Source organism: Leuresthes tenuis, unplaced genomic scaffold, assembly GCF_036924035.1.
Source record: "Leuresthes tenuis unplaced genomic scaffold, fLeuTen1.0.hap1 SCAF_23, whole genome shotgun sequence".
In the NCBI taxonomy this organism is placed as follows: Eukaryota; Metazoa; Chordata; class Actinopteri; order Atheriniformes; family Atherinopsidae; genus Leuresthes; species Leuresthes tenuis.
Window position 1 is genome coordinate 21264861 of NW_027325377.1, and position 26181 is coordinate 21291041.

The following is a 26181-nucleotide window of genomic DNA, read 5'->3' on the forward strand; positions in this document are numbered from 1 at the left end:
GTATATGGATAGTGTAGTGGTAACATTTCCACCTTTCATATGGATGACCTGGGTTCAGATCCCCTTCATGAAAGGTACTACCTCCAATAGGGGTCCCCAGGCAAGACCCCCATACCAGTGTAAGTCACTTTGGATAAAAGCGTCTGCTAAATGCATGAACATAAATATTTGTTGGCTCATCAGTTCATTTCTGTTTCAATAAAAACTTCAACCCATTTCATGTAATTGAAACTAAACGATTGTCCTTAAACATAATGAAGAAGAAGTCCGATTGTCAATGTTTTGTGTGTACTATTAGAAAAAAGAAAAATATGTCACTATGCTGATGAAGATGATCCATAACAGGAAAACCAACCCGGTGGCACGCATGAATGCTTTGTCAGGAGCTCATTGTGGTGGTTTTAAGCACAGAGGGTGCCCCCAAAATGTCACTTTTAGATTTACAGGGTTTGCTGAGCTGGTAACACATCAGTTAAAGGGCGTGTTGCCACGGCAACGTAGAAAATGCCAACAAAATATATTTCAGCTTCCAACCAAGTGCTATTAATGTGTAACAAAGTTGTACAGAGAAGGCTTGATTCAAACTCGAATATCTGAAGTATGCTGAAGAGTGGGGTAGCTATCCGTCTCCGCTCAACTCATATCATAGGCTAGGTGCAGCTGATGTGTCACCTTTTCACAGCAGAAGGACAACAAGCAATATGCAGCTGGAGATCAGCTCCCTGTGTAATGGAAAGTGATGATAAAGGGGTGTTGAAAACTGACACGAAGGGCTCTTGACCAAGCATCAATACGCAACAAGTTGGGAGTAAGAATGTGCTGTGAAAACAGTTTATACATTTTTTTTTTTTGCTGTTATACTGTCAAAAGGTTTCTGTATTTCTTAAACTCATTTACAGCCATTGTTGTCCTTTCGTTGATAAAATCGGATTTCTTGAAGGAACACTGTTGGAAGAGAGAAAAGTGTTGATTACAGACTATTATTCGAAGCACAAAAAGGCTATTTTTATTTGACTTGAAATTTTAGTGCCCCCTAGTGGCAAGCAAATTTCAAGCAGGTCAAAGATGAACACATTAGTTAATTGAATATGTAAAACTTGCTGAGCCAGTCCTGCTCACAGACGGAACTGCTCCAAAACAAATGAATATGACATAACCTAATACCATATGATAGCAACAGCTGCGTAAATGACATAACATCTGCAATAAAACTGAAATAACAAAATATAATTGGTTTATTTTTTTATAAAATAATGTCTCACATTCTATATGTTTATTTGTGAATAATGTATTGGTTTATGAGACCTGCAGTCTGTTTTTATTTACATTTTACAGTGTCCCTACATTTTGGGAATTGTTTGTTAATTGCTTCATCTTCATATAACAGCTTCATTTTATTCCCCTATACCCAAAATCACATCTGTAACAAGTGAGAAATGTTTTTCACTATCAAATATTGTGAAAGAAGACATGAAGAGAGTCTCATAAAGGTCTTCTAGGCTGTCTGTATGCAGGCAAAACAGAGGCACACATTTGTTGACAGGGGAAACCCAGACATACACTATTCTTTTAAGAGAAAAGTAACTTGGTAAAGTGTGACGTGTGAAGTGACTCACCGTCTTGAAGGCCTGATGGAGATCACTGTACTTCCACATTGTGTGCAGCAGAACACTTGCTGCCTGACTGGTTCTGTTTAGTACAAAACTAGAAGATAAAAAAAGGTGAAATTAGGTCACTTGTTGCCTTTTTCCGTAGCATGACTTCTTATTTTAACTCAACTACCTGAAGTAAAGATTACATATAATGGTTCTGTTTTTACTCAGGTCAGATCTTAAATGAAGTACTTTTACTTGGAGAAGATAAAGGTAACATAACATCAAAAGTTTGAGATGCTGCTCAACTGAATCCTCCTCAAACTGAAGAGTCAATACAAATGCAGACTGAATATTACTAATATGAGTAAGAATACTGTGAAATCACAAAGCCTTGCATGAGGAGCGATCAGGTGAGCGCTGACCAACCGTTTGTCTGCATCGCTGATCATGACGATTTTTGGGAGAGCTTTGTGACTGATGATGGCTTTGACGTGATTCACGTCAGTCGCACTCAGGTTGATCAGGATATACAGCAAATATGTCACCTCATTGTGCAGGTTGGAGCCAGTGTTGTCGTCAGGCAGCATCTGCACCACATTTGACAACACATGGTTCCCTGCAGGAGGAAAGAAATGCCATAAAAGATCTGTTGGCTGAGTGTAGTTATAAACGTATAGTCTGTGGTCAGATGGAAGACAAAAGATAACATTTTAAATGTGAAGTTACCAATGGCAGGGTGTAGTTCCTCGTAGCGAGAGAGGTTTCTTATCAGACATATGGCCGTTTTCTTCACCTGACCACCTTCCTCCTCTAAAACCTTCTTAAGATGCACAAGTCCATTTTCCCGCTGAACAATGGTGAGGGCGACGGCTTTGCTCATCTATGATGTCAGAGAAAAATGACATATTTTCGTTTATAAAACACAAACACATGACAGCAACTAGTTATGCTGATGCATAACGGGACTGAAATGATCGAGCACATTAAAAAAAAATGTGCTTGTTTGCCATTTGAAAATTGCACTGAATGCATGAAAATATTCTAAAGAAATGCCAAAGTGCAAATAAACAGCCTACAATTTAGGTTAAAAATGATCGAATATTTGCTCGTTGCTATTTAAAATGCCTGTATTTGCTTCCAGTTCTTCATTTTGTATCAATGTATGATTGTAAAAATGGTAGATAAAGCCCTGGCTTCTTTAGTACTTAATTTTTTCTTAGACTTTACTTGCCTTGATTAACATACTGCAGATTTAACATTCTCACTACAAAGCAACTGATAGTTAAAAAGCTCTTCCACAGCAGCCACTGACACACAGTAACCAGCACAGTCGAAGATATATCCGTTGTCTGTTCAAGCGTAGATAAATCTGACAAACAATCCCAACAGTGTGCTGCTAAGTTGCATCTTCATGTCTCACATTCTGAATTCATGAAACGGTCCAAAGAACTGTGCTATGCCATTTCTTACTTCTCCGTTTCCAGCTGTGATGTTCTGCAGCGCCTCGATGGCAGCCTCCTGGGTTAAATGACACTCGCTGCGGGCCATCACTGACAGGAACATCCTGATGGAGATGGGGCTCCACAGCCACTCTATCCCCCGTGGGTTAGACTTCTCCTCCAACAGGTGGGGCTCATGATTCAGATCCTGAGAAAAAGCCAGTGCATTTACAATCCACTTAACTAGGGGAGGACAAGCATGTGTTTTGCTGGGTCACAATATTGTAAATGTAACTGGGCTGGTAACATTCTCACATTGTGGGGAATACCTCAATTTAGTAGAACATTTTGAGGAATCTGAACTGTGAGCTATGCCTCATCAAACACCATCACTCGTGACCTTGGGTTTAACCCTCGAATGTCCTCAATAGGATTAAAGCATTTCTTTTACTTTTTAAAATGTTCATGGAATAATAATGATAGAGTAAAATTCTTCACCTCCTTTTGCCATAACATACCCAAGCAGCTCTGTGGACTGGCTCAGTCTGCTTTACATAGGGTTGACATATTTTTGAACAAATTGTGCTTTACTGAGCATTTTTATGGGTTTATGGGACCAAATGGCACCAAATCACAGCACAAATAACTCTTGTGATTAGCAGAAAAAATGTGGCACTAACAACAGGAGATTAACATCTCACAAAAAAAAAAAACTCATTTTGTCAACTCAAGTTTCGTGTTTGAGCTGTCAAAGTATCTGTGCTTCCTTGTGTTGACTTGATAACATTAACAGCAGACACAGAGGCACCACAATAAGCAGCAGTATAACCACTTATTTGAATTTTTCACTCCATCAACGTAATATAAGAGGAAGCTTTTTTATGGATGATCTAAGAACATCCCTCCCAAATGTTTTGCATTGTCAAAGTGGATTACTTTGACGAAGGGATTACCTTTTTGATCTTGGCACTGCGATAAGAAAAACAGCCGAGAGTCGACGGCTCGGAAGCCAAGTTTGGCTGAGATTCGCTGAGACTCTGGCGGTGCTGCTGCAGATATACTGGCTCAACCTCAAAAGCCAGGTTGCGCAGTATGCCGACACAGTTCTCTGTAGACTTTAAAAGAAATAAAGACAAACATTTGAGCATTTGTAATCTGTTTTGAAATGGAGTGTGCATCTTTTTCTTAGAATATCTGATTAAGAAAATAAATAAAAGGAGCTGAACCAGAAATTCCCACTTGTGACTCGTGGCAACACAAAGAGGATTTTAACTGATGTGCAACAGCCCTTGAAGACAAACATTTTCTCTAAAACTTTATCACTTCCACTTTACCTTGTCATCAGTCTTGTGGTTGGCTATGGTTCCGCGTATGTAGTAAACCAGAGAGTCAATGAGATTCTCACACTCCCTCATCGCTCTCCTGACGTTTAAGCCAGCAGAGCTCAAATTCCTGCCAACAAACAGTCACAAGAATCATTGTAATGTGACATGTGCATGTGCAATCGTCATGTTAGAACTTTCCAGGTCAACACCCAACAGTAAAGCCTACTAACAGTATTTGTCATTTCAGCACAAATTAATGCACACTTTTAAATGTTAAATTTTTTTTTAATGAAAAATTATTTCACAGACTTCTAAAGACTTCTGCAGGAAAATAAACACAGTCTCCATTCTACATCCACACAAGTGGCTCTTTGTGCAGTGATGAAACACAAGAGGAACCGGAATTTTTCATCCGCAGGGGGCTCAAAAGGCTTCAGAACATGATAAGGAGAACTTGATAACTCTGGGCCAGCGAGAACATAACGACTGCAGCTCAGTGGAGTGGAGGGCCAAGAGAGCGTGTTGAATAATTCAGTCTTTCACTCTTCTCATCCGGCTTTAGTTGCCAAGGGAGCAGTACAACTAATATTTCCTGCTTTCTAAACACAGACATGATGTGTCTAAACAACTAACTCAATAAAATTCTTCTCCAGAAATTTAACACACAAATGATTATCCTTCCACGGAGGTAAGGTGTGTATTTTCTGTTTCGTTTACCCGGAGGCTTAAGTGGAAGGATTATATCAGTATACCATGTGCAGTAATTTCCAACCTTACAGAAAACAAGCTTACAAACAATAAAAAAACTCAGATCTGGGATCATCATAAAGTGAGATTTTTGAGGCAGATGCAGATGACAGAAATCAGGCAAATCCCGTTTTCCTTCCTGATTACAATAGATGTAAATTTATTGAAATCTTTATTCAGATTAACAGAAGCTCGTTATCTGACATCAATCAAATTTACTCTAATGCATAACATATGCTGCAAAAAGCGCACAAAATACAGTAAAAACATCTCTACCTCAGGCAGCCTGTAGTATTATAGAAAGAATCAGCATCAGCAAGCAGCTCGTCTTTCGGATTCTCGCCCTCTGAGAGGCCAGAGCTGGGCACCAGCACCGACTTGGTGAGCACACCTAAGGTCTCGCAGAAAAGCTCCTTCAAAACGTCATGTGAAGAGAGGTTCCACAAAAGACCTGGGATTGAGGTAGAAATATAATTCATATGAATCACAATCTTGCCTAACCTGGTCCTCTACAGTGGAATGCATACACCTGGTTTCAATTTCTGTTACTCTGAATAGATCAGCAAGTACATCAGAAGATCAACTGGTTTCCGCTGGTTTAGCGCTCCTCATTATTGCTCACTTAGCAACTTACCCCTTGGCATGTCTGACAGCTTGAAAATACAGTTAAAGGCTAATTGTTCTGTGAGATTCCTGTCCTATCTGAGATGCTCTGCTCTTTCAAATGATAACTTCAGCTTTTCAATGAGGTTTAGGTTGCGGGACTGTAAGTATGTATGAAGTCTGCTTCCCCAGTTTCCTGTTAACTAACTTCGTAGCTAAAGGTGTATATTTAACTTCATTAGTCCACAGTACTTGTTTCCAAAATGCATCATGCTGGTTTAGATATTAATCTATAAACTTCTGACCCTGATGATGAAGGAAGAAATAGATTTCTCTGATCACTCTGTGGTCATATCTGTGCAAGTGTAGCTGCACAATACAGCAAGGCACCTTGAACCAGTTTGAGCTAAATATTTGCTTTTCTAACAGTCCTTCACAACCTAAACTTTAGATTTCCTATTAACACCAACTTCCCGATTACATCACAAACTGAGGAAAAGGCTGTCTGAAAATGCTATCTTCCTGGAGCTTTCTGCCTTGTGGTTATCAGTTATATCAACTTTTAGAGTGTGTGCTGTGCAGGTGCTTAGAGGAGTCTAACTTAGAGGAACTTTAAGAAGTCAGTATTTATGAAGGTTTGAAATGTGCATCACCAAAAATGAGAAATGCCGCTTTGGAGCCAGTGTTTGATTTGTCCTTGTTGGGCTATTGTAGTAATATAGTGTTGCAGCATGTTCACAAGCCAAGAAAGAGGTCTGGTGTTATCATCTATATAAATAGCTCATGTAAAGGTAAAGAAAATACAATAAATTTCACTCTCATATGATTCCACATTGAATTTTTGGTATCGCATTTCTTACCCTTCTTCCAAAAAGCTGCACAGAAAACCCATAAATATGCAGGAGAAAAATGCATTCCCCAAAAAAGTTCAAGGATGTCTTTTAAAACCAAAACGCAACAACACAAAACCAATAAAGCCAGAATCACGTGGGACTTAAAACATCCGAGTAAACAACAGACCTGTAAGCTGGCGTCTTGTCTCCTTATCGCGACTGTATGCCAGTGCACTCGAAATGAGAGCCAAACCGCCGTAGTCCTTCACCTCCACCTTATTTTCATCATTCTGGTAGACGACATTACGCAGGGCCCCAGCAGCCGCACGCAGCACCTCCTCTTTCTCATTCTCGAGGAGTCCAAGGAGTTTTTCAATCCCATGCAGATTGTATACCTAAAACCAAAGTGGATTACTGACTGACACTGTTTTCATTTTCTCTGTAACAATTCAGTGTTAGAGCTTTTAATTGTCAACAAGCTCCTTTTAAAACATTGTAAAATGATTCCAAATAACATACCATCTTTTTGTCCTCAGCTTTATGGAGACATTGACCTTGTATGTATTTGGCTGCAGTGATCAGAATTTCTTCATCATTCTGCTTCAAAAGGCTCACTGCCCTCTGCAGCGTCATCTTGCTCCCTGACGGCCTGTGTCTGAGGACACAAATTACTTATGCAGTTCCTGGTCTGGAAAAGGACATTGCCGGGATATTCTGAATAGATATACAAAGTAAACATAGATCTTACTCTTTTCTGACGATCTGCGACTTCTGCGTGGCGACTTCTGCCTTCGCCTGCTGCCCAATTTTAGCCTCTGCATTGTTTATAGAGTGTGAGGATGAACGCTGGGGCCTTTTTAGGGGACGTCTCTGGGACTTGTATCCGTCCCTCCTTACCGCAGCCAGCCAGGACAAGGCTCCATCAGGCTGGGTAGACTTAAACATCATATTATTGTGTCCCTGTACAGTGTGTTTCCCCGGGTAGACACTATTTTGCCTGTAATGCGAAGTGAAGCCATAACCAGCGTTTTGGTGAAGCGTTGCAGCTGCAAACACAGACTGCGGTCCTGGCATCGGTCTGAATGACGGATTGCGGGTGAAGTTCACAGGCGTGGATGAAGATGCGTTCATCCACTCTGAGAAGTCAGATCCATGTGAGTAGTCCTGCGGCGTTCCGACTGCATGTGAATGGCCAGCTTGTGGGACGGCGTGCATCATACCACGGTACATACTGTAATCAAAACCACTGTGAGACAACTCTGGGACTGGTGGTGGCGACACTTGGTCCCTTCTGGATGGTCTCTGCATAAGGCTACCTGAGAAGGAGCGTCTGGAGAAATGTGATCCAATTACCTGAGAAGAAACAAACAAAAACTACACGATGAGCAGTGCTGCTTTTTTTAAAAGATTTGTTTCAGCACGAGTTTCATTTCATTGGAAAGTTGCTCAAGAGGAAATGAGGGCAGAGGGGCAGGACACTGAGCTAAGGGCACAGAGCTGGAACTCGAACTGGGGACGGCTGCATTGAAGAGCTTCAGCCGGTATATATAGGACACCTGCTCAACCAGTTGAGCTAACCGGCACCCGTGAGCTGCTTTTTGCTTTCTCCTCATGGTAGGACTTCAAATTCAAGCAGTATTACAGTTTTAAGTAGGTGTTGCACATTAATTAAGTGTTTAGCAGATAAAATAAGCACCTACACTGTTTTATGATTCTTTTTCATTTCCAGTCTTTACTGTTTTACTCGGTCCAAACATTTTTTTAATGTGTTGCTGGCATCAAATGCATTTATCAAATGATGTACTTGTTCTTTTACGCCTTCATTTGTTCACAGCATTCCAGGAACTTCTCAGGAAACCGGACTGTGCATGTATATGTGAATATAATTAACACAAAAGGTAACTGAAGGATGATTAGTAATGTTGATTAAGTTACAACAGTGGAGCTTCATTCTTTTCCTTTAACCTCTAAGATTATTAGTTATGAAAAAAGAATAATCCCATAGTATCTAAATTCAGACTTTGTCAATTGTATTTTGTTAGTTTCAAGACTCCACGCATCTTTCACTCTTTTCAAACAGTCACAAGAGATCGACTGTTTAATGTGGAGCTAAAGAGAAAAACGTAGTGATTAATCTGATCGACTTGGAGGATCCTCAGATCCTCCCATTTGGCTAAATTCAAATTGTTGAGTACAACATGTAAAGTTTAGAACAATATGAAGCTACAAATCTAAGTAGCTCATACCTGTAATGAAAAGGTACTATGTACACCTCAGATCACTTTTAGTAAAAATATGAATTACAGCCAGCATATTTAAGGGGTTTCAAATTTCTCTTCATTTCTTGTGTGTGTTGGTGTAGGCATGAATAAAGACTAAGTTGTAAAAGGGTGCTTTACCTTTGTGTCTGGTGAAACCCCATCATCCAAGCTCCTCATTGTATATGTCTTTAAATGGACTCCACCTTTACAAGGAAAAAGTCCAAGGAATCCTGCTTTAATTGCACCGTTCAACCACAAGACAACACTTCCTCATGCCATGAGTTTGTTTCCCATCCCAGCGACTTCAGCGCAGAGAGAGAGAACAGCACACACTCACAGCACTGCAAGAGTCTTTGTAACCGTTAAACAAATGTCACATGAATCATTTGTATGAGACTAACAGGGAAAAAGGACAAATCACACAGATATTAAACCTTGTTTGTTTATAAGAGACTAATCAAACTTAAGTAACATATGTTATAAAGTATATCTCTCTATATATAACAGTTTCTTTCCTCAATATCAAACAAAAAGCAACAAATATGTGCTTCTTAAACATGAAGATTTGCCATGCCTAAATCCTCAGTCATTTTAATCTGCCTATATACAAATGGATGAAACCACAGAAACCTGTTGGACAAGTGCTGGCACTATGCACTACTATGTATATATAGTAGTGCATACATTCCACGCACAAAAAAAAGCCAAAAGTGCCAGTATTTACTGAAAGAAGTCCAGTTGCAGACCTCCAGCATACCCATCCTCTGGACTCACAGGGTCTCTAAATATGAAGAAGTGGCTCCAATTTGCCGACCAATGCACAATATAATGACGAGGATGGAAAATATTCAAATAGTATTATTATTATTCCCAGTGCAACATCGGATAATTTACCTGTTCAGAAACTAACCGGTATGAGGTTTGTATGTCTATGATCTCCAGTGTACCACCCTCAGAATTATCCGTCTGTACAGACAACTCAGACAATTGATCCCTTAAAGATGGTAACATTAGGACGGATCTAACGTGCGTCTGGTTTTGGTCAACGATGTTACAAATTCTAACATTTACAACAAAATTAGTGTTGAAGAAAAACTTAAAAACAAACATTACCATTTGAAAGTCTCTTCATTGACTTCCGTGATAGCGTGAGATGAACTTGCTGCTGAACGCGGAGGCTCCGGCTGCCTTGCTCGGTTGTCGCTGAGGATCCCGGAGTCGGAATAGCCAGACTGGTGTCATTCAGCTTGAGGGAGCCCAGCGCGGCTAGAGACGACTTTGAAAACGTGTCATCCATTGTGAGCCAACACACACACGCCGAGAGTTCGTCGTTTTCCTCATTGAATGTATCAAACACCACTTCTGGATTAAAAGTCCGTCTCGCTTTGTTGCCCGCACGCTTGTGGGTCAACCAGCCCCCAGGCGGTGAAGAGGGCGGGGCTAAAGACGCACCTGAGGTGTCAGGTGTCAGCGCTGCCAGGTATCGGTTAACCAGATGTCTGAAACACATCAAACAGCGTCACCCAAAATCAAATAAAATATTGTAATGTATCGGCTAGATAGTTTAATTTAATGCGGAAGTTAACCGCATCTGTAAAGAATGCTACGTTAAACTAGACTTCATTTCCTTAACACATTCAGTTAATGCATTCATAATAAATAATTGAATGAATAATTAAAAGCTGGTTCTGTGCTGGCGCCTGCTCTGGAGCCCCTGGAGCGGATTGTGCAAAGATGAATGCTGCACAAGTTGCTGAGCATGCGGACAACACTGCCATCTACACAACATCCTGTCCTGAGTGAGATTGAGCTGAATGGATGTTGGAAAGCCTAACAATAAGACTAACAATTTGCGGTTTTAGAAGGTTTAAACTGGGAGTCGAGTTAAAGTCAGGTCAAAGTTAGTGCTCACTAACAGATAATACACAGACAGCCCGGTTCAAAATAGTTTGAAATGGCTGGAGATGATCAGCAATAATGCATCACTTTAGGAGTGAGCAGAGGTTGCCTTTGATATCCAACACTGTGCCACAGCACTGTTTTCTTTGGCTTGAGTTGTAAGATTAAACACATACTGTACAGAAGTCCAAACAGATGTGCGTCTCCCAGAACAGAGCCTTTGACTGTCTGATGAAAGTTACTCCTTTTATTTATTGTTCACATGCATTATCCATTGAACATCAGTGATGAAAGTCTGCCTGGCCTGTCTTTTTTATCCCAGGTATGACCAAGTAAATACTGGATTCTCAAGATCATTATTGTGGATTATGATGTGAAAGGTTGCTGTTACTCTGATGATATGCAGCTATAGTTTGGCGAGTTCCAGGAAGCTAATAGGGGTCTTCAGAGGGATCCGTACTATGCCTCTTATCCCAAAGTAAAGGCTTTATCTGGCCTGTCATTATATAGTGAAAAAAGCTCATACCCAGAGCATTCATGTTGGATTACAGATGTTATAAAACCTGCTAAGAATGGGTGGTGGCCTTCTTTTTATTATCTTTGTTTACCCTTGGTCTCTTAAACAGGTTAACCTGGTCACAAATCCAAATCTATTAATATGGTAGACCTTCAATAGCAAATGTAATAGCTAATTGTTTTATACTTTCACTACTTTTAGCAAACTTCCCTATTTGTCATCATACGGTTTTGCCTCATAGTGTACAGAGTTTATGTTGCATCCAAATAAATGAGCATTCAGTGATGATTACAGTAAGATTTTTCCTCTTTAATGAAATCTTTTCAAACAATCTTTCCAGTCCAAATCACGTTCACATTTAACTTTGCTTTGCATAATATCATGATAAACAGTGAAAACTCTCTCATTTGCTTTGATTAAGATGCTCTCGATAGGATTATAAGACAAGTCAAAAATCAACAGACTCAAACATTCAACGGCTGTTCAGCAAGTGGAGAGAATGTGTTTCAGGCTGCAGAACATCAGCGTACCGGATTTAGATTAAATGAAAACTTGGATTGTTGTCTGTTATATGATCAGTAACATGACAAGTGGATTGTAAAACAGTGTGAGATAAAGAACAAGGGCTTAGTCATAGTTTGAAAAATGGAGGATGCAGTCACACTTTTCTGTAATAACGTCAACAGACTTAAGTTTAAGGTCTTCTTTTCCCTCACATATAGATCAAGATTTTTTCCACATTTTCAAAATTGGCACGTCACATTTCAAGTTCATCAACCTGTAATAAACATTTACACACACAGACAGACAGAAGCCACGCAAGGCTGTGACTGGATGACAGGTGAACTGGCGAGAAGAAGTCAATGAGACTGGAGTTAAGATTGAGATTGAGAGCAGCAACAACAGGGACAGGTCAAAGTTTTTCGGTTAGAGAAAAGTCTGAGTCACCAGACAAAATTTATATGGAGGTGTCTACTACAAAACTGTTTCGCCTGACAGTGTATAAGACATCAAATCAAACTAGTTTATTTTCCAAAGATTAAAGAAAGAAAAAATCTGATCTTTCTAAAGCTGCAGGTTATTCTCAAAATATGTATGTATACATATATAAATATATGTATATATACAGAAAAAAACATGTTGATATCTCCACTGTATGTTGAGTGTCCAGTTGGTACAACATTGTTAGCAAAATGCTATTCATAGTGTTTAAAAAAAGAGATAGATAGAAAGAAAAAGCTCTACATTTTCAGCCAACAAGTCAACCGCTTCTTTAAGGTCTCCGGTTGCAAACCAACTGATTTCCCATTCTGTGTTGTCAGGCATTTTAATAAGACGACATTTAACGGGACATCTCACTCTGAAATGCAGCTCTCCTTCACTCATGAACAACAGAATGGATTTCTTGATTTTCAGATGTGTTCTCTCTGTAATCTCGACGCAAACCTTCACATCCTGTCCCGTGACACATTGTCTATATACAAACATTCAGCATTGTACATACTCAGTGGAGTTTGTCCTCTTCCGCTGTGTGTACATCGTTAGAAAATATAGAAAATATTAAGAGAAAATGTACATGTTCTTTCAGGTTAAAAACCTCCTCAAAGCTATTTACAAATCTCTGTGGTCGACTGGTTGTCATTCAGCTGTCGAAGCAGGGGAGGCGCAGGTTTCAGTGAGGATAGGATGAGTGTGTCATTTAAACGTTGATGTGAGACAATCTTCTTTGGAATTTGGTTGTTTAAAAAAATGTCCATATATAGTGCATTTTTTTGTGTAAACTTTATTGTCCAACCAGCTACTCTTCAAACCTTGAGCTGTAACGCTGAATCAATTTGTCCAATAAAACTAAATTTAGTAGTTTTCACTCCCCACCCTCCCCCGACACCTCGCGACCTCAACATTAACAGGCTGATTAGAAAATACAATAATTGTCAGATTGATTTGTTTAGGTGGACAGTTTTAACACACTGCCTTGGAGTTTAAAGACAGAGCAGACAGTCACTATCGTTTTCATTCAAGGTAAACTTTACAATCACCTTTCATAATAAACCGAAACTCGGTTGAGCTCTTTAGCATAATACCTGTGGCATTTATGTAATTTGCATGAGTGAATAGTCTAGAAGGGTGAGCACTGATAAAAGGTTGTGTGCAAATATTTGTGAGTCAAAAAAGGTTGGCTGACATTTTACTCCACAGGCGAAAGTTTAACTATAAACAGCAGTGCTGTGTTGACGGAGGTCTCAGCACAAGATCATATCCAGTTTCAGTCCACTGAGGTAGAAAGTTATTAACAACTGTTATCATTGGGTCATTTTCTGTCAGTATTACATGTTTAAAATGGCCCAGTACGCTAGATGATATTTTCATAACATTAACTTAGTAATTTAACGTTTGAAAGGAAATATTATAATTTTGGTCAATGAAGTTTATTTTTCTAAAACTGTTGCAAATTAATTTTTTTATGTAAATTATATCAAAATTGACCTTAAAATGGAACAAACAATATTTTTTAAATATTGTCTATATGTTATACTGTATATTTATGTCACCATCTTGGGCTGAGGACATTATTACATCTGGAAACATTCTGCACTCTCGTGTGCTTTGGGGACAGCTGCGCAGCACTGCTGAAATGTAAAAATGACTAAAGTGGGGTGAAAAAAGAGAACCCAAATATAACATTCGTACAAAGTTTCTGTAAGGCATTCCTTCCCCGTAGGTCATTCGCGGCAGCAGAGTCTGCAGCTTCCTCTTCCCAAACTGTATCTTTCCAGTCTGGTGTTTGCCAGCAAAAGAAAAGTGTTCATAACTCAGCCATAACCAGATGTGAGCTTAGCAAGCTTCTCCAGCTCAGTCTTTAACACAGTTCTGGCAATGGCTTTGGTCAGTCCTGCAGCTATGGTTAGAGATTATAAATACAAGTGAGCCACAGCTCAACGAAGTCATTAGATTCATGCATGAGACTGTACACTTTTAGTAAACTCTCCGAGTTCGACAGGACAGGAGGCTCCTCCTATCTGCAGGAGGAGCCCAGCACGCTGCCCGTTGAGGGTGCGGTGTTGGTTGCACTGTAATGTGGGTAGTTGTCGTTTGGCGGCGGGCTCGGGAGAATGGAGTTTCCATTGGTGGGAGAGCAGCTGAGCTGGAGCCTCCGCAGGTACTCTGCGTGTACAGGTTTGTGGCTCTGCAGCACTTTGATGGCCTCGTCCACCGTGAACCACTCCCGCTTACGACCTGCAGATGGAGACAGAGGACACACATGAGTTAAAGGACTCTTTCTGGCTTGGATTGTATAAAAGCCATTTTACTACAATATATGTGCAACACACACATAACTGTGTGCTCCAATAGCTGCATATTTTGCAGGAATTTACCACAAGAGGAAATGTGCATTTAAATTTCATCTGCATCCGACTTACAGCAGGGTGAGCATTATGGATACAAATACAAGAACAGGGCAGTAGAGGCTGTAATGGTGCATCAGACTCTGTATCATACAAACAGAGGATGTTCTCCACTGAGCACATCATAACAAAGTAAGGCTGAGCACTAGCATCTACAGTACTGGAGGTTGCAATATACTGCAGCTAAGTATCACTGCAGCCAAGATCAGTGCCCTAGATTTATAGTCACCTGTTGTCACTGCATACCCATACAGTCTCCAAGCAGCTACCACATAAATAAGAACAGATACAGTGTATTTCACTCAGCAGAGCAAGCAGTTACACAGTGGCTGCAAACATTCACGAGATGAATGAGGAAAGCTGTACCTATGTTCACTGAGTCTTCCCAGGCCTCCAGCGTCTCAGTTACAGTCAACACATACACATACGTTCGGTGCTTTCGGTCTTGGTTTTGCTTCAAGGATCAGAAAAAGAAAAAAATAGGAAAAATTAAATACTAATAATAAAAAAAACAGTAACACTAAATTTGTGACATTTTTTAGCAATCTTTAGGTCTAAAAATGTGCAAATTGTACGTTTTTGTGCATTTGAAACATCCGTTAGGTGCACTTTCAAACATGTGAAAACCTACCTCAAATACACCAAGCAAACGTCCGAGCTTCCCCTTCACGCCGGCCTGGGGAATGAGTAAGAGGGACTGATTCAGTTCAACTGAAACCACCAAACAAATTAACAGATTTTGTGTTTTGAATAGCCTCTCAACAAATTTAGCCTTATGAAAAAAGAAATAGAAAAGCAGTGCTCAAAGCTGAATATGTCAGAATAACAGGAATTCTGTTGTTCAACGTGTTCAACAACTTCCCGCCTGCCTCCACAGTCTGAGCTGAACTCTAACCTCCCGAGAGTTTATAATCATCTAAACACACACAAAAAAATCTAAATGAGCTACAGAACAAACCTCTGCACCTAGATTGAGATATTTTTTGGAGTTTTTTACTTTTTCTAGAAACTGCCCATCAAGCTTTAACCATTGTTTGTCCTACGAGCTCTAATATGGACTTTACATTCAGTATATTATATAATAACAACCATCTTTATCATCACAATCACCTGGAAGAAAACCTTTTGTGGGTCCCGAAGAGTATTATTACACAAAGGTAATTATGTCTCTTTCATAACGGTTGTTTTACTGATTTAGATGTACTTCACAGGACTTGAATTACTGTCAAGACATATGACATTTGTCCTTTCCCCTTCTCAGCATATTTCACAAGTGTCAGTCAGTCCAGTGCTGTGTCTAACGAGAGAGGCTCCTGGGTATGTGAATGTGCAGGAATCCAGGGAAGAGCCAAGTTTAGATCAATGACGCAGCCAGGAACATGTGGTTCTCAACCAGTAGCATCTCTGAAATGCCATCGGGTCCCTCAGTTACCCACCTACTGGCACTGTAGCCCTCAGCAATTGTACAACTGGAGTTTTTATAATAGTATTTTGAGTTTTAGGGTGATGCACACATATTAATCTGAAAGAAAATAGCTAGTTTAAAAAAGTAGCCTCCTGTTTACTGCCCATTAAAAGTTCTAGCTTTATATGAACATTTCTGGAGTTTGAACACAGATATTTGCAAGAAAAGAGCACTTTAAACAACACCAGGAATAACACCAAGACAGGCTGCTATATATGGCCAGGAACAAGCACTTTGAGCACTGCTTTGCATTTCCCTTCGGTTGACATGATATCAAAATAAATCAAATCCCCAGATATTTTCACCTCTTCAAAGACCTCTCGCACGGCAGCACCACAGGGCTCCTCCTCTGGCTCCATCCCTCCTCCGGGCACGATCCACTGGTCCGGGTGCCGACTGCTGCTGACCAGCAGAACCTGCTCGAAAAAAGAACAAGTTTAGAAAATGCTGATCTTTTTTGTGTCACTGTGCAGTGATGATGAGGGACGATGAAGGCACACTGACACCAGATTCACTAAATATTCTACATTCAAAATATGAATCAAACCTAATCAATTTGCATAAGGAGAAATTTGCAGGGTAATAATGAAGTGTCTCTATGTTTTTAAGGCATTTGTGTTTCTGTCACCATTAAAAAAAAGCAACAAAATATTCTGCAGGTTCCAAGGCAACATTCCCCATGGAAAAAAATGCATGTAAACCCAGCATGTGCTAAAAAACTTCTGTCAGTACCGGTATCTCCCTACGAGAGTTTGAATTACACTAAAGTTGCAATGTACACTGATATACACAGATCGGATGCAGCTGTGTATGCGTTTTGTAAGGATGCATCCATATTAGCAATCAAAACAAACATGAATGCACCTGCTGTGGACATCATCGCATTAACATGGAGCAGTTTAATCATCATAAGGACAAATGGCCTGTGCCAGGGCAGAGGTTGTAGCATATCGACTCCCAGTATGAGTAAAAGCAATGAAACACCAAGACAAATGTGCAGCATGAAGGAGGTCAGGGCAAAGAGACATGAATAGTCCCTCGGAGCTGCAGCGTTTAAGGTCAAGTTAACTCAGGAATTATTCTCTAACACCCATCAAGAAGTTAACATATAATACAGAGAGCGCCATGTGTCAGGCAGCCTGTGCAACAGATGGTGACATTCACCTCCACCATGCAGCTGATAACTGTAATCTGTCACAGGAGTCATGCTGTCACTTAATCCAAACTCAGCTTTCACATACCTTCTCTTACATTCCCTAATGGGATTGTGGTTTCTGATGAGGCTCCTCTGAGGAGTTAAATCAGAGCAGAAGGCCAAACCCAGCTGCCCCGTTCCTCACGTGCCATGCTCACCGAATTTAGGCACCTGCTTTAGTCCCGGACTATATTGGTTAGAATGAGGGCAAGGTGTCGAGAATAGCGATGTTTATTAAGCGTGGGCATGCACCGCTTAGTTGTGAAGGTTCAAGGAAAAACCCCGCACAGCAGGTCTTCATTCTAGGCGACAGGTGTAAGGAGTTTGTAAGGTGCAGCAAAGCATACGTGTTAAAGGATGACTTTTCCACTGGCAGCACAACCGCAGAACATGACGTGTTCTCAGGAGAGTGCAATCTGGAGGAAATGTGCAAAGTCGAACCTCGGGACCTCTTGAAGCGAGCTCTTCTATGGGCAAGACAGCTTTAAGATCAAACAGCCTTTTAACTATCTATTCAATCCCCCCTAAAAAAAGGTAAAGCTTTTGTTTGGAAGGTTCAGTGGGCCTCATTAGATTTATGCCTCATTCAACTAACCCTAACCCAACAATAGTCTTATATTTCCTCCTCTTAACTGTGATTGTCAGCTACCAGGAGTCCGTTTTCATTACTCTGATGAGAAGTTCACTTGTAAAACGGCTTATTCCTGTGGCATGAAATTAAATTTCCTTCTTTTCTTTTGTCCCTGGGTGTGTTAAGCGATTTCAGAGTGCCCCGACCTCCAGCCCTCACTGCCCGGCAGAGTGTGTCTGTGAGTTGAACTGCAGCCAGCAGGGCTTTAAGGGAGATCACTGATGTGGACACATCCTAAGCTGACAGGGTGGGATGTGTACAAAACAAATGCTGCACAGCTTCCGGGGGCAGCGAGGACTGCTCTGCTTGCACCACTTTTATTTTTTGGTTGTTTCCAAAGAGAGACTCACAGCATCACATGCTTGAATGAATTTTGGAATACAGAATGAACTCACCAACTCTGTTGGAAAAAAAGAAATAAATACTTTTTAAAAATTGAGGTCTATGAGTGGTGATGATAACTGATGCCAGTGGTTGCACATGTGCTCTTGTTTCCTGAATTCATGTTAACTTTTCACCATTGTTCTGCATCTGAGAGGCAAAAGACAACAACAAAACCAAATCCACTGACATACAGATCAAACATCACTTCCTTACACTCTACAGACAGCAATTTAAAGCGGGTACACGAACCAAAACAAAATAACTCACACCGTCATGAGAGCTGGGTCAACAGTCAGCTGACAGCCAAACTCTGAACCACTTGTGTACGAAAAGAAGGTCAAGATGAAGGAGAAACCTCAGAGGAAGCACTGTGGTGTTTAACAGTGACATTTCACTGGCAAACACCACAGCGCGTCACGAAAAACGTGACGGACAAATGCCAAACTAATCAGTTTAATAATGCCAAAGTCACACAAGAGTAAGAGTCATGTGCTCGTCCAAAATAAAAAGCACAAAAGAGTTAAAAAGCACAAAAATCGTCAAATACATGGACTGAAACACAGTCTATGACAGTCGTCTGTTATGGCCTTAAAGAGGGACGACGGGCAAGAATATTCTGAAGGACATAAACACCTCCTCCTCCCCAAGGAGGAATGCCTGTAGCTGTCAAATAAAGAAAGCTCCAAATGCCAGGCCAGGCCGGGAGGAGAGAATGATGGGAAGTGGTTGAGGAGCAGAATCAGCTGTGCTAAGACAGTGATATCGTTGCTGAATCACAGCAGATTTAAGTTAAACACCCTGAATCCCCGTGTTTCTGACATCATGATGAGGCATCCTCTCACACTGATAAGCTCCTCCCACCATTTCCAATGTGACATTGTTTACAACCTGCAGCAGAACCTTCAGAGTTCAGCCTCTGGCTGTAACCTGATAATCACGTCACCGTCGAGGATGGTTGATGGGGCACCTGACTTCTTTGGAATGACTGTTATTGAACCGACCAGAACACGTGTAATTATCTGCAACGTCGGCGAATGAGCAGAAAATGTTGCTTGCCTTCTTGCTATTCTCCAGAGAATGATCTGCCCTACTGAAACATGGGCTAATTTGCTGTTTTTTTTTACTTAATATGACAAAAGCGGCTGCGTAAACTCTGCAAAAAGTCAGTCTGAAGCAGATATTTGTGTTCTCACGTTCGTGTGAACACATGCAGCCCCTCAAGAAAACATGGGGAATTTAAGGGCTGCCAATCAAGTGTATTAACAGCGTTTTTGTTTTTTTCCTCTCCAAGCTAGCTTCGTTTTGGTCTCCACCGACACCTGAGAAAAACATTCAGGCGTTCATTTTCAATACCCACTTCAGCTGAGAGGCAAAAGAGCTGTAAATCACAAAAAATCTTAAAGGAAATGCAGTGATACTTCTCAGAGGACATATCACTTTACACAACCTATCTCACATTACACAACAGCACGTGATCCATTATAGGCACCATGATTTGACTGGAATATTGTGGAGCAGCAACGACATGAGAAAGTTGCACACCCGTTCATTTGTGGCTTTGCTGCATGCTCAACAACATCCAATAAAAATACTGCTGAGCTGTTTTAACAAGTCCCTGTTGGAGTATTCTTTAAAAATGTTTCAATTTGATGCGAGTCTATGGAAAACATAAAAGGTGTTTTTATAACTTCACCGCACATAATAACAGTGTAAAACTAGGAAAGAGGCTCTGTCACACATGATCCATGCAATTCACTTGCTTCTATACTCATGTGGCCTACTCAGCTATCATTGCTGCCCTTCTGCATTGTCAGGTTCTCCAGTTGGTTTGCTTAGTTGCTGTCACGGGGTGTCATGCCCCGAGGGCTCTGCTTTCTCCTTTTCCTCTCCAAAACAAAAACAAGTGAGCCACACACACAGATCCTGTTTAACAACAGCTGGGTGTCCCGTATCTGAGAAGAGGTGATTTTAGTTTGTCGAGTGTAGCCATGTGTTATAAGAAAAGCAGGTATCACATAACCCACCAGGTCTTTAAAATGGCTACTGCTTACAACCCCTGTAACGAGCAAAGTATCCCTCGGTTCTCTTACATTAAGTGGAGTCACCTCTGTGATTGCGTGAGAAGACATGTCTGTGAAAAACTGAAATTCCTGAGGGTTGTGGTCTAACACCTCTGTTTGCCACAGTATTTAATGAATGTTTTTTCATGATAAACTGGTCAGGTAAAACCAGGTAAGGTGGGGACAAAAATATTAACTATTAACAAAAATTACAACAATCAGCAATAGCTATGTCTGTTCAATGACCGTCAGTAACGGCAGATATCCTGCACATACCTTTTCCAGGTAAGTGTGTTGTGCAGCCAAACACTGGAGGGTCAAAGCAGTGCCTGTGTAGTGACAGCAGACGGGGCTGTTTTTACTGTATATTGTGTAACACTGTGTTTATGCCATACTCAGAGAAGGCTAAATTTAGACAGGCAAGAAAATGGAGAGAGCCCTGACTTATGGACTAATAATATATTTCACACGTGAAATATAAAGTTGTGGTTTTCCAAAAAAACCCTCAAGGATTTCCTTTAAATATATATACAAATAAGTTTGTCTTTATTGGATGATTTATGTATTTTCAGTGTAGGTGAGAGTTAACATGTCAGATTACACCAACCCTTTTTCTTAGTTTTACTTTTTTAATTAGCTAGTTCATCTTATTTGGCTTTTAATTACTTTGCTTTGTCATGGGTCACTGGGTTCATTTTTGTGTTATACTTATTGGTTTGCAATTTAATGCTAGAAAAAGCCACTTTCAGGTGTGTAATAAATATAGAATATCACCGGGTAAAGTCTTTAAGAGACGCCAATAGTGCCTGCCACCTCACTTCATTATTTATATGCGAAAGGTCCCTTTAAGTACTCCCCGACATAATTGCTACGCAGCCGCCAGCTCAAGGCCGGCGGGATGCAGCAGCCTGAACTTGAATGGTCATGGATGCTGACACTGTTGAGGTTTTATGTGGTGAAGTGACGCGACGTTTGGTAGACATATTTAGAAATAGATGTTCGGACTATATTCTTAACTCCTCACTCAACATAGCCCGCTGTTAAACCAGCTATTGAAAGAAACGTGCAATGGAAAGCGCCTCGCCCCCTCTGTTAGCTACTCCACGGAAGCTAGCGAGAAGCTAACAGGATGTGTAGCGAATCTACCTTCAAAATAAGAGCGCTAGTTTACATATACGGCCATTTCAAGAAGGGTTCCTGGCTGTGCGTTTTATACTGAAAGTCCGCTCCATTAGTCATTTGTTGCTAAGTGACGCTTCCTTAACTACGGCGCTTTTTCTCTATTCTCTACGTGCTCCTCAAACTAGCCTAAACTGGATGGCCCAGGGCTCATCAGCAACAGTAGCAACAGCACGGACAGAAACCAAAACAGTGGTCTTTAAAGAAACTCAAACAGGATGCAGATACAGCTAAAAGGCGATACCACAAATCAAAGTCAAGATGTATCATTGATGAGTATAGTCTGTTTTACTCATGATCACCCCTGAGTTCCCTGAATGACAGGGTACAGATAGATTGGGCATGACTAGGCCACAAAGTCACAACAGAACCGCTACATATAACCCAGTTTAACACATTACTATGCGGGAACTCCTACCTCTTCCTCGCGTTCATTCTTGAAGCACAGACACGCTGCTCTTTTCTTAAAACCCTCTCCATCGTACGTCCTGGTCTGGTTCGGTTTTAGCTTCATTATGGGTCGAATTTATTCTCCCTCCTTCAATATAAAACAGGCAAAACACTAAGTTGTTGGTTTTTGTTCCCTCAAAGAGTTAACAGCAGAGCCGCCGCATCGTTGCTGGTCTCTGCATCCAAGGTCCGAGATGGTCTGTCATCAGCGGAGAGACGAGGGTTGCACGGACTGGAGAGGTTCCCGTCACACTATCGCGGGGTTCAGCTTTCCTCGTAAAAATCAGTGCGTGTAGAAGACACACGAAAGGCTCCAGACGCTATTTGTGATCTATAGTCAGCAACGAGTGTGCGTGGTCCCGTGGGGAGAGATCTTATGAAGACGACATCTCACAGCCCTCCTCTGGATCCATTTGCGCATGGCCGCTGACTCAATGAACACGCAGATCAGAGTTTTACATGTACAGATCAGAGGCAGGGATGAGCTCATTGGTTGAGCTTGTCTCAACGGGCGGGGCTACGCTCATAAACAGTGGATGGACATATTCCAGCAGCCCTGCTGGAGGATTTCACAAGTTGAGCTGTGCTTGTTCAAAGTGTGCAGTACCTAATGGGAATGAAGAGGTCCAAACTTTCATTAAGGCCGTTTTGTCCCGCAGTGTAGCTGTCGGTGCTGTTTTCACAGCTTACAAGGGCTTTAACACCTATTGAGAAATGCTTTTTTATTTTTTTGTCTCAAAGTCATTAGAAATAAGAATAATGGAATGAGCTGTTATGCTGAAAAGATAACTCCTTTACACCAAAATACCGCACATGATCTCGTTGTCCTCCAGCCTTGATGTTGGCACGGTGCATAACCTGTAAAAGAAAAAATGTGGCAGTATATATGCTGTCAACGACAGCTTTATAATCAAAGTAAGCTATGTTGTTTGTTGTATGTATGAATTGTATGAAAAACATTGTTAGTCACTGTAGACGTTATAGGGTCGAGTCAGATCTCAAAAGGCGTAGAGGAGGATAAGAACAGAACACATGGAGGAGGTTGAAGGGTGTTTTTGTTTCTTTTAACAGAGGAAATAGATTTATTTTATTTTCAAAAGGTAATTTACAGTATATCAGCGTTTGTCAGGGCCATTTTTGGTGGTCGTTTCATGCACAGGTACCCCATCCAACCCACACGAACCCTAAGCACCTACTGAGGGGAAGTGCTACTCCCACTTCAACCCTTCTCTGATCCAAACTAGTAGCAGCCAAAAGACTTGGTCTAAGCATTCTGGAAGTGCAATGTTCTGAGTTCAGTCCCATACTATCGCTATCATCTCCATGTTAAACACAGCACTTCTTAAATCAGATCTTTCAAATCCCCAAAATAAGTGTTAATCACATTAATTATAACTGACCGAGCATGGGGCCCCACCTCTACTCATAGTATTAAGGTTAGGCTTGGCCATATACTGCTAATGAAAGCCAACAAATAAGAACCACCTTCACTCATTTATCACGATACAAGTCACCACAAATGCTTTATTGCACTGTTATGGGAGTTTTCTTTGGGAAGTTCCCTTTTTCAAGTTCCACCTTTTGTTTAAGTACATATAAACTTACATTCTGGCTCCTTTTATTTGCTCAAGATTATTTACATGTAACAGGTTAAGGTTTGTCTGTATGGTCAAAGGGGCTGCTTTGGCTGCTTATTACACACACCTACTAGACTACTTAGCTGGAAGTTTTGGTAGAAATGTGCATGACGCCACATTCTGCATGCTCAGTTCAATTTGTTGGGAAATCAAGAAGAGACTCCCTACTTTCATTGGATTTTAGGTCATCACTGGGGTCATTTTCTGTCCTCTTAACTGCGTTAAGTTGTCATATGACAAACGCAAAGGAGGACAGAAAGGGAGAATGGCTTCTTCACACAATCATTTAAGCACATGGCGGGTTACGTATTTCTTCAAAAATTTGCAAAGGTTTAGAGTCGGAGATCTGTGTTGCAATATAGTTTTCTGTTGTATTCCTGAGTAAGCATCACTCCCGATGCGCCTGCAAAATGAGTTAAACCTACAACAGATCATGTCTTACGGTACCGTGTGTCATTTCAAGTGAATGAAATACACCATCCCTTCACTATATCAACTGTTTTGGAAACTGCGAGTGGACCATGAGCAGCTGTGATTTCTTATCTGAAAAAAGGTGAGACACTGTAACCCTGATGTCATTAAAAACTAATCAGCCAATTATAGTTTGAGTGTATGTGTTGATGACACTTTCAGGTTTACAGCTTCTGCAGCAGGCTCCTTCCCACATAGCTCACCTTTGACCTGCAGACTGAGCAGAACCCACACGCTGATACTCTCAAGACAACATCAAAAGCTAGGTGACCTCCAGAAAGCAAAGATCAATGACGTAATGTTGATCAAAGTGTGTCACAGAGTGACACAGTCAACATGTCTGTGAAGATAATTGATTCTTTGTTTTTTCTGATTGCCTTTCAGGCTTCACTGAACAGAATAGTGGCAAACAGGGAGCATAACAATACCATTGGACTCTCAATTGTGATAACATACATAGAATAAAACCAATTAAACTTATATGAATGTCTTTGAACTGAGGGAGGAAGCTACAATACCAGGAGAAAACCCACAGAGGGAATGTAGAAAGGCCACAGCTGACTAGTAGATTAGTCAGCTGTAGTAGTATATTAGTATATAAGTATATTATAAATGTAAAAATGAAACACATTGTATGTCATGTCAGTAAGTCCTTTTGTTGACATTGAAATATTACAACCACAGCTATGAAATCTGAAACATGTGCATTTGATCTAAACAGAATAAATCTCTTTGATTCTGATGATCCCCCGAGTTTACTTTAGGCAGACTGAAGTTTTATTAGAAATGTCTCACCAACAACTGGAGCATTTCCTACAAACATTCATAAACATGTTAGGCTGTATTGGGGATCCACTGCAAGATGGACATAGTTACCATCCAGATAAACAAATCACATCACTCCGATGTTAACACGACCATCCTGCAGTTTGTGTAACTGGAAACTCAAAGTCAAGCAGCATCACTAACTTGTTTTAGCACACGGATGTGATTCCTGCTGTAATGACAGCAACTCACTTATCATATGATGTAAGGTGACAAATAAAACATTCAATAGATCATTTTTTCATATGACACCTGTCGTAGCTGAGAAAGTACACATTTGGATTGCTATATAGAAAGCTTTGTTTGAAGAATAGAAATAGGACTGAATAATTATACAACTTCAGCACATCCGGCATCAGAACTATCAGGGAGACAAGCTGAAATATTAATGTGCTTTTATATGTTAATGTAGTTTACATTGTATATGATTAGCAATAAGTGATTTCTAATTGATTAGAATTAGTATCTAAACTCCTGGACTCAGACCCAGATATACTGACAAATGTAACAATCTCAGTAGTATCAGTCACCTCAAAGAAAAATACATCTGTTTGTCATTATATACTTAAAGTGGCTTATCATCATCATCATCTTAAATTGCCAAAGAAGCCTATTAAGACGTCCCCTTTTAGCTGAGGTGTGAGGGGAATAGAAGGCTCTGATTTCTTCTGGCTCTCACTGAGACAGATGGAGGGACGACAGGGCCAGAACTGAACGTCTGTCTGTTACTGTCCTCTCTTTATCACCACCGTCAGAGGACATCTGTTTTCTCACAACATACTAGACTCAAGAAACATAATACCCCGCACAAACCCAAAATACACACATTATATACATGTGCTAACATTTAAAACAATGCGGAGATCTAGTGTGAACATGTACACTTCTGTATACGGACACAGTCTTCTAAACTATCCCTCATAGAGACTAATCTCCTTGTTCTTTTGCCTGTGATCCGCTGAAAGTTTGCAGCCAACTGCGATTATGCGTATAAAATCCTGAGCTGATTAGCTCGCCCATAAGTCTCCTCTTTGACCTCAGCTCTGAGCTTCTAGAGATGAGCAATGTGAGGGAAACACTACTTGCCTTGAAAAACTCTGCAAATATATGTGTATATATATATATATATATATATATTTTTTTTTACATGCTTATATATATATATATATATATATATATATATATATATATATATATATATATATATATCACAATAGTAATTCCAAAAACACTTCTAACATACAAGATGTCAGTGCTC

The 26181-nt window shown here is 40.5% G+C and overlaps 2 protein-coding genes across 3 annotated transcripts; both read right to left on the reverse strand.

Annotated features, from left to right (window-relative positions):
* Nucleotides 1-562: 562 nt before the first annotated feature.
* Nucleotides 563-10214, reverse strand: pkp2 (plakophilin 2). Of its 2 annotated transcripts, XM_072377620.1 has the most exons (13): nucleotides 9917-10214; nucleotides 8942-9006; nucleotides 7291-7895; nucleotides 7062-7191; nucleotides 6730-6937; nucleotides 5383-5557; nucleotides 4369-4486; nucleotides 3988-4149; nucleotides 3066-3242; nucleotides 2322-2475; nucleotides 2022-2211; nucleotides 1617-1704; nucleotides 563-945 (listed from the first exon to the last, which is right to left on the reverse strand). In XM_072377620.1, exons 1-13 carry the CDS (start codon nucleotides 10098-10100, stop codon nucleotides 856-858), a joined length of 2346 nt encoding a protein of 781 aa, XP_072233721.1. In that variant the 5' UTR covers nucleotides 10101-10214; the 3' UTR covers nucleotides 563-855. The 2 variants fall into 2 exon arrangements, with proteins under 2 accessions (XP_072233721.1, XP_072233722.1); XM_072377621.1 differs by lacking the exon at nucleotides 8942-9006 and having other exon boundaries at nucleotides 9917-9959.
* Nucleotides 10215-11507: 1293 nt separating this feature from the next.
* Nucleotides 11508-22412, reverse strand: nudt4b (nudix (nucleoside diphosphate linked moiety X)-type motif 4b). Its single transcript, XM_072377521.1, has 5 exons — nucleotides 21959-22412; nucleotides 16397-16507; nucleotides 15258-15302; nucleotides 14993-15080; nucleotides 11508-14456 (listed from the first exon to the last, which is right to left on the reverse strand). The coding sequence occupies exons 1-5, from the start codon at nucleotides 22052-22054 to the stop codon at nucleotides 14236-14238; spliced, it is 561 nt and encodes a 186-aa protein (XP_072233622.1). The 5' UTR covers nucleotides 22055-22412; the 3' UTR covers nucleotides 11508-14235.
* Nucleotides 22413-26181: the final 3769 nt, after the last annotated feature.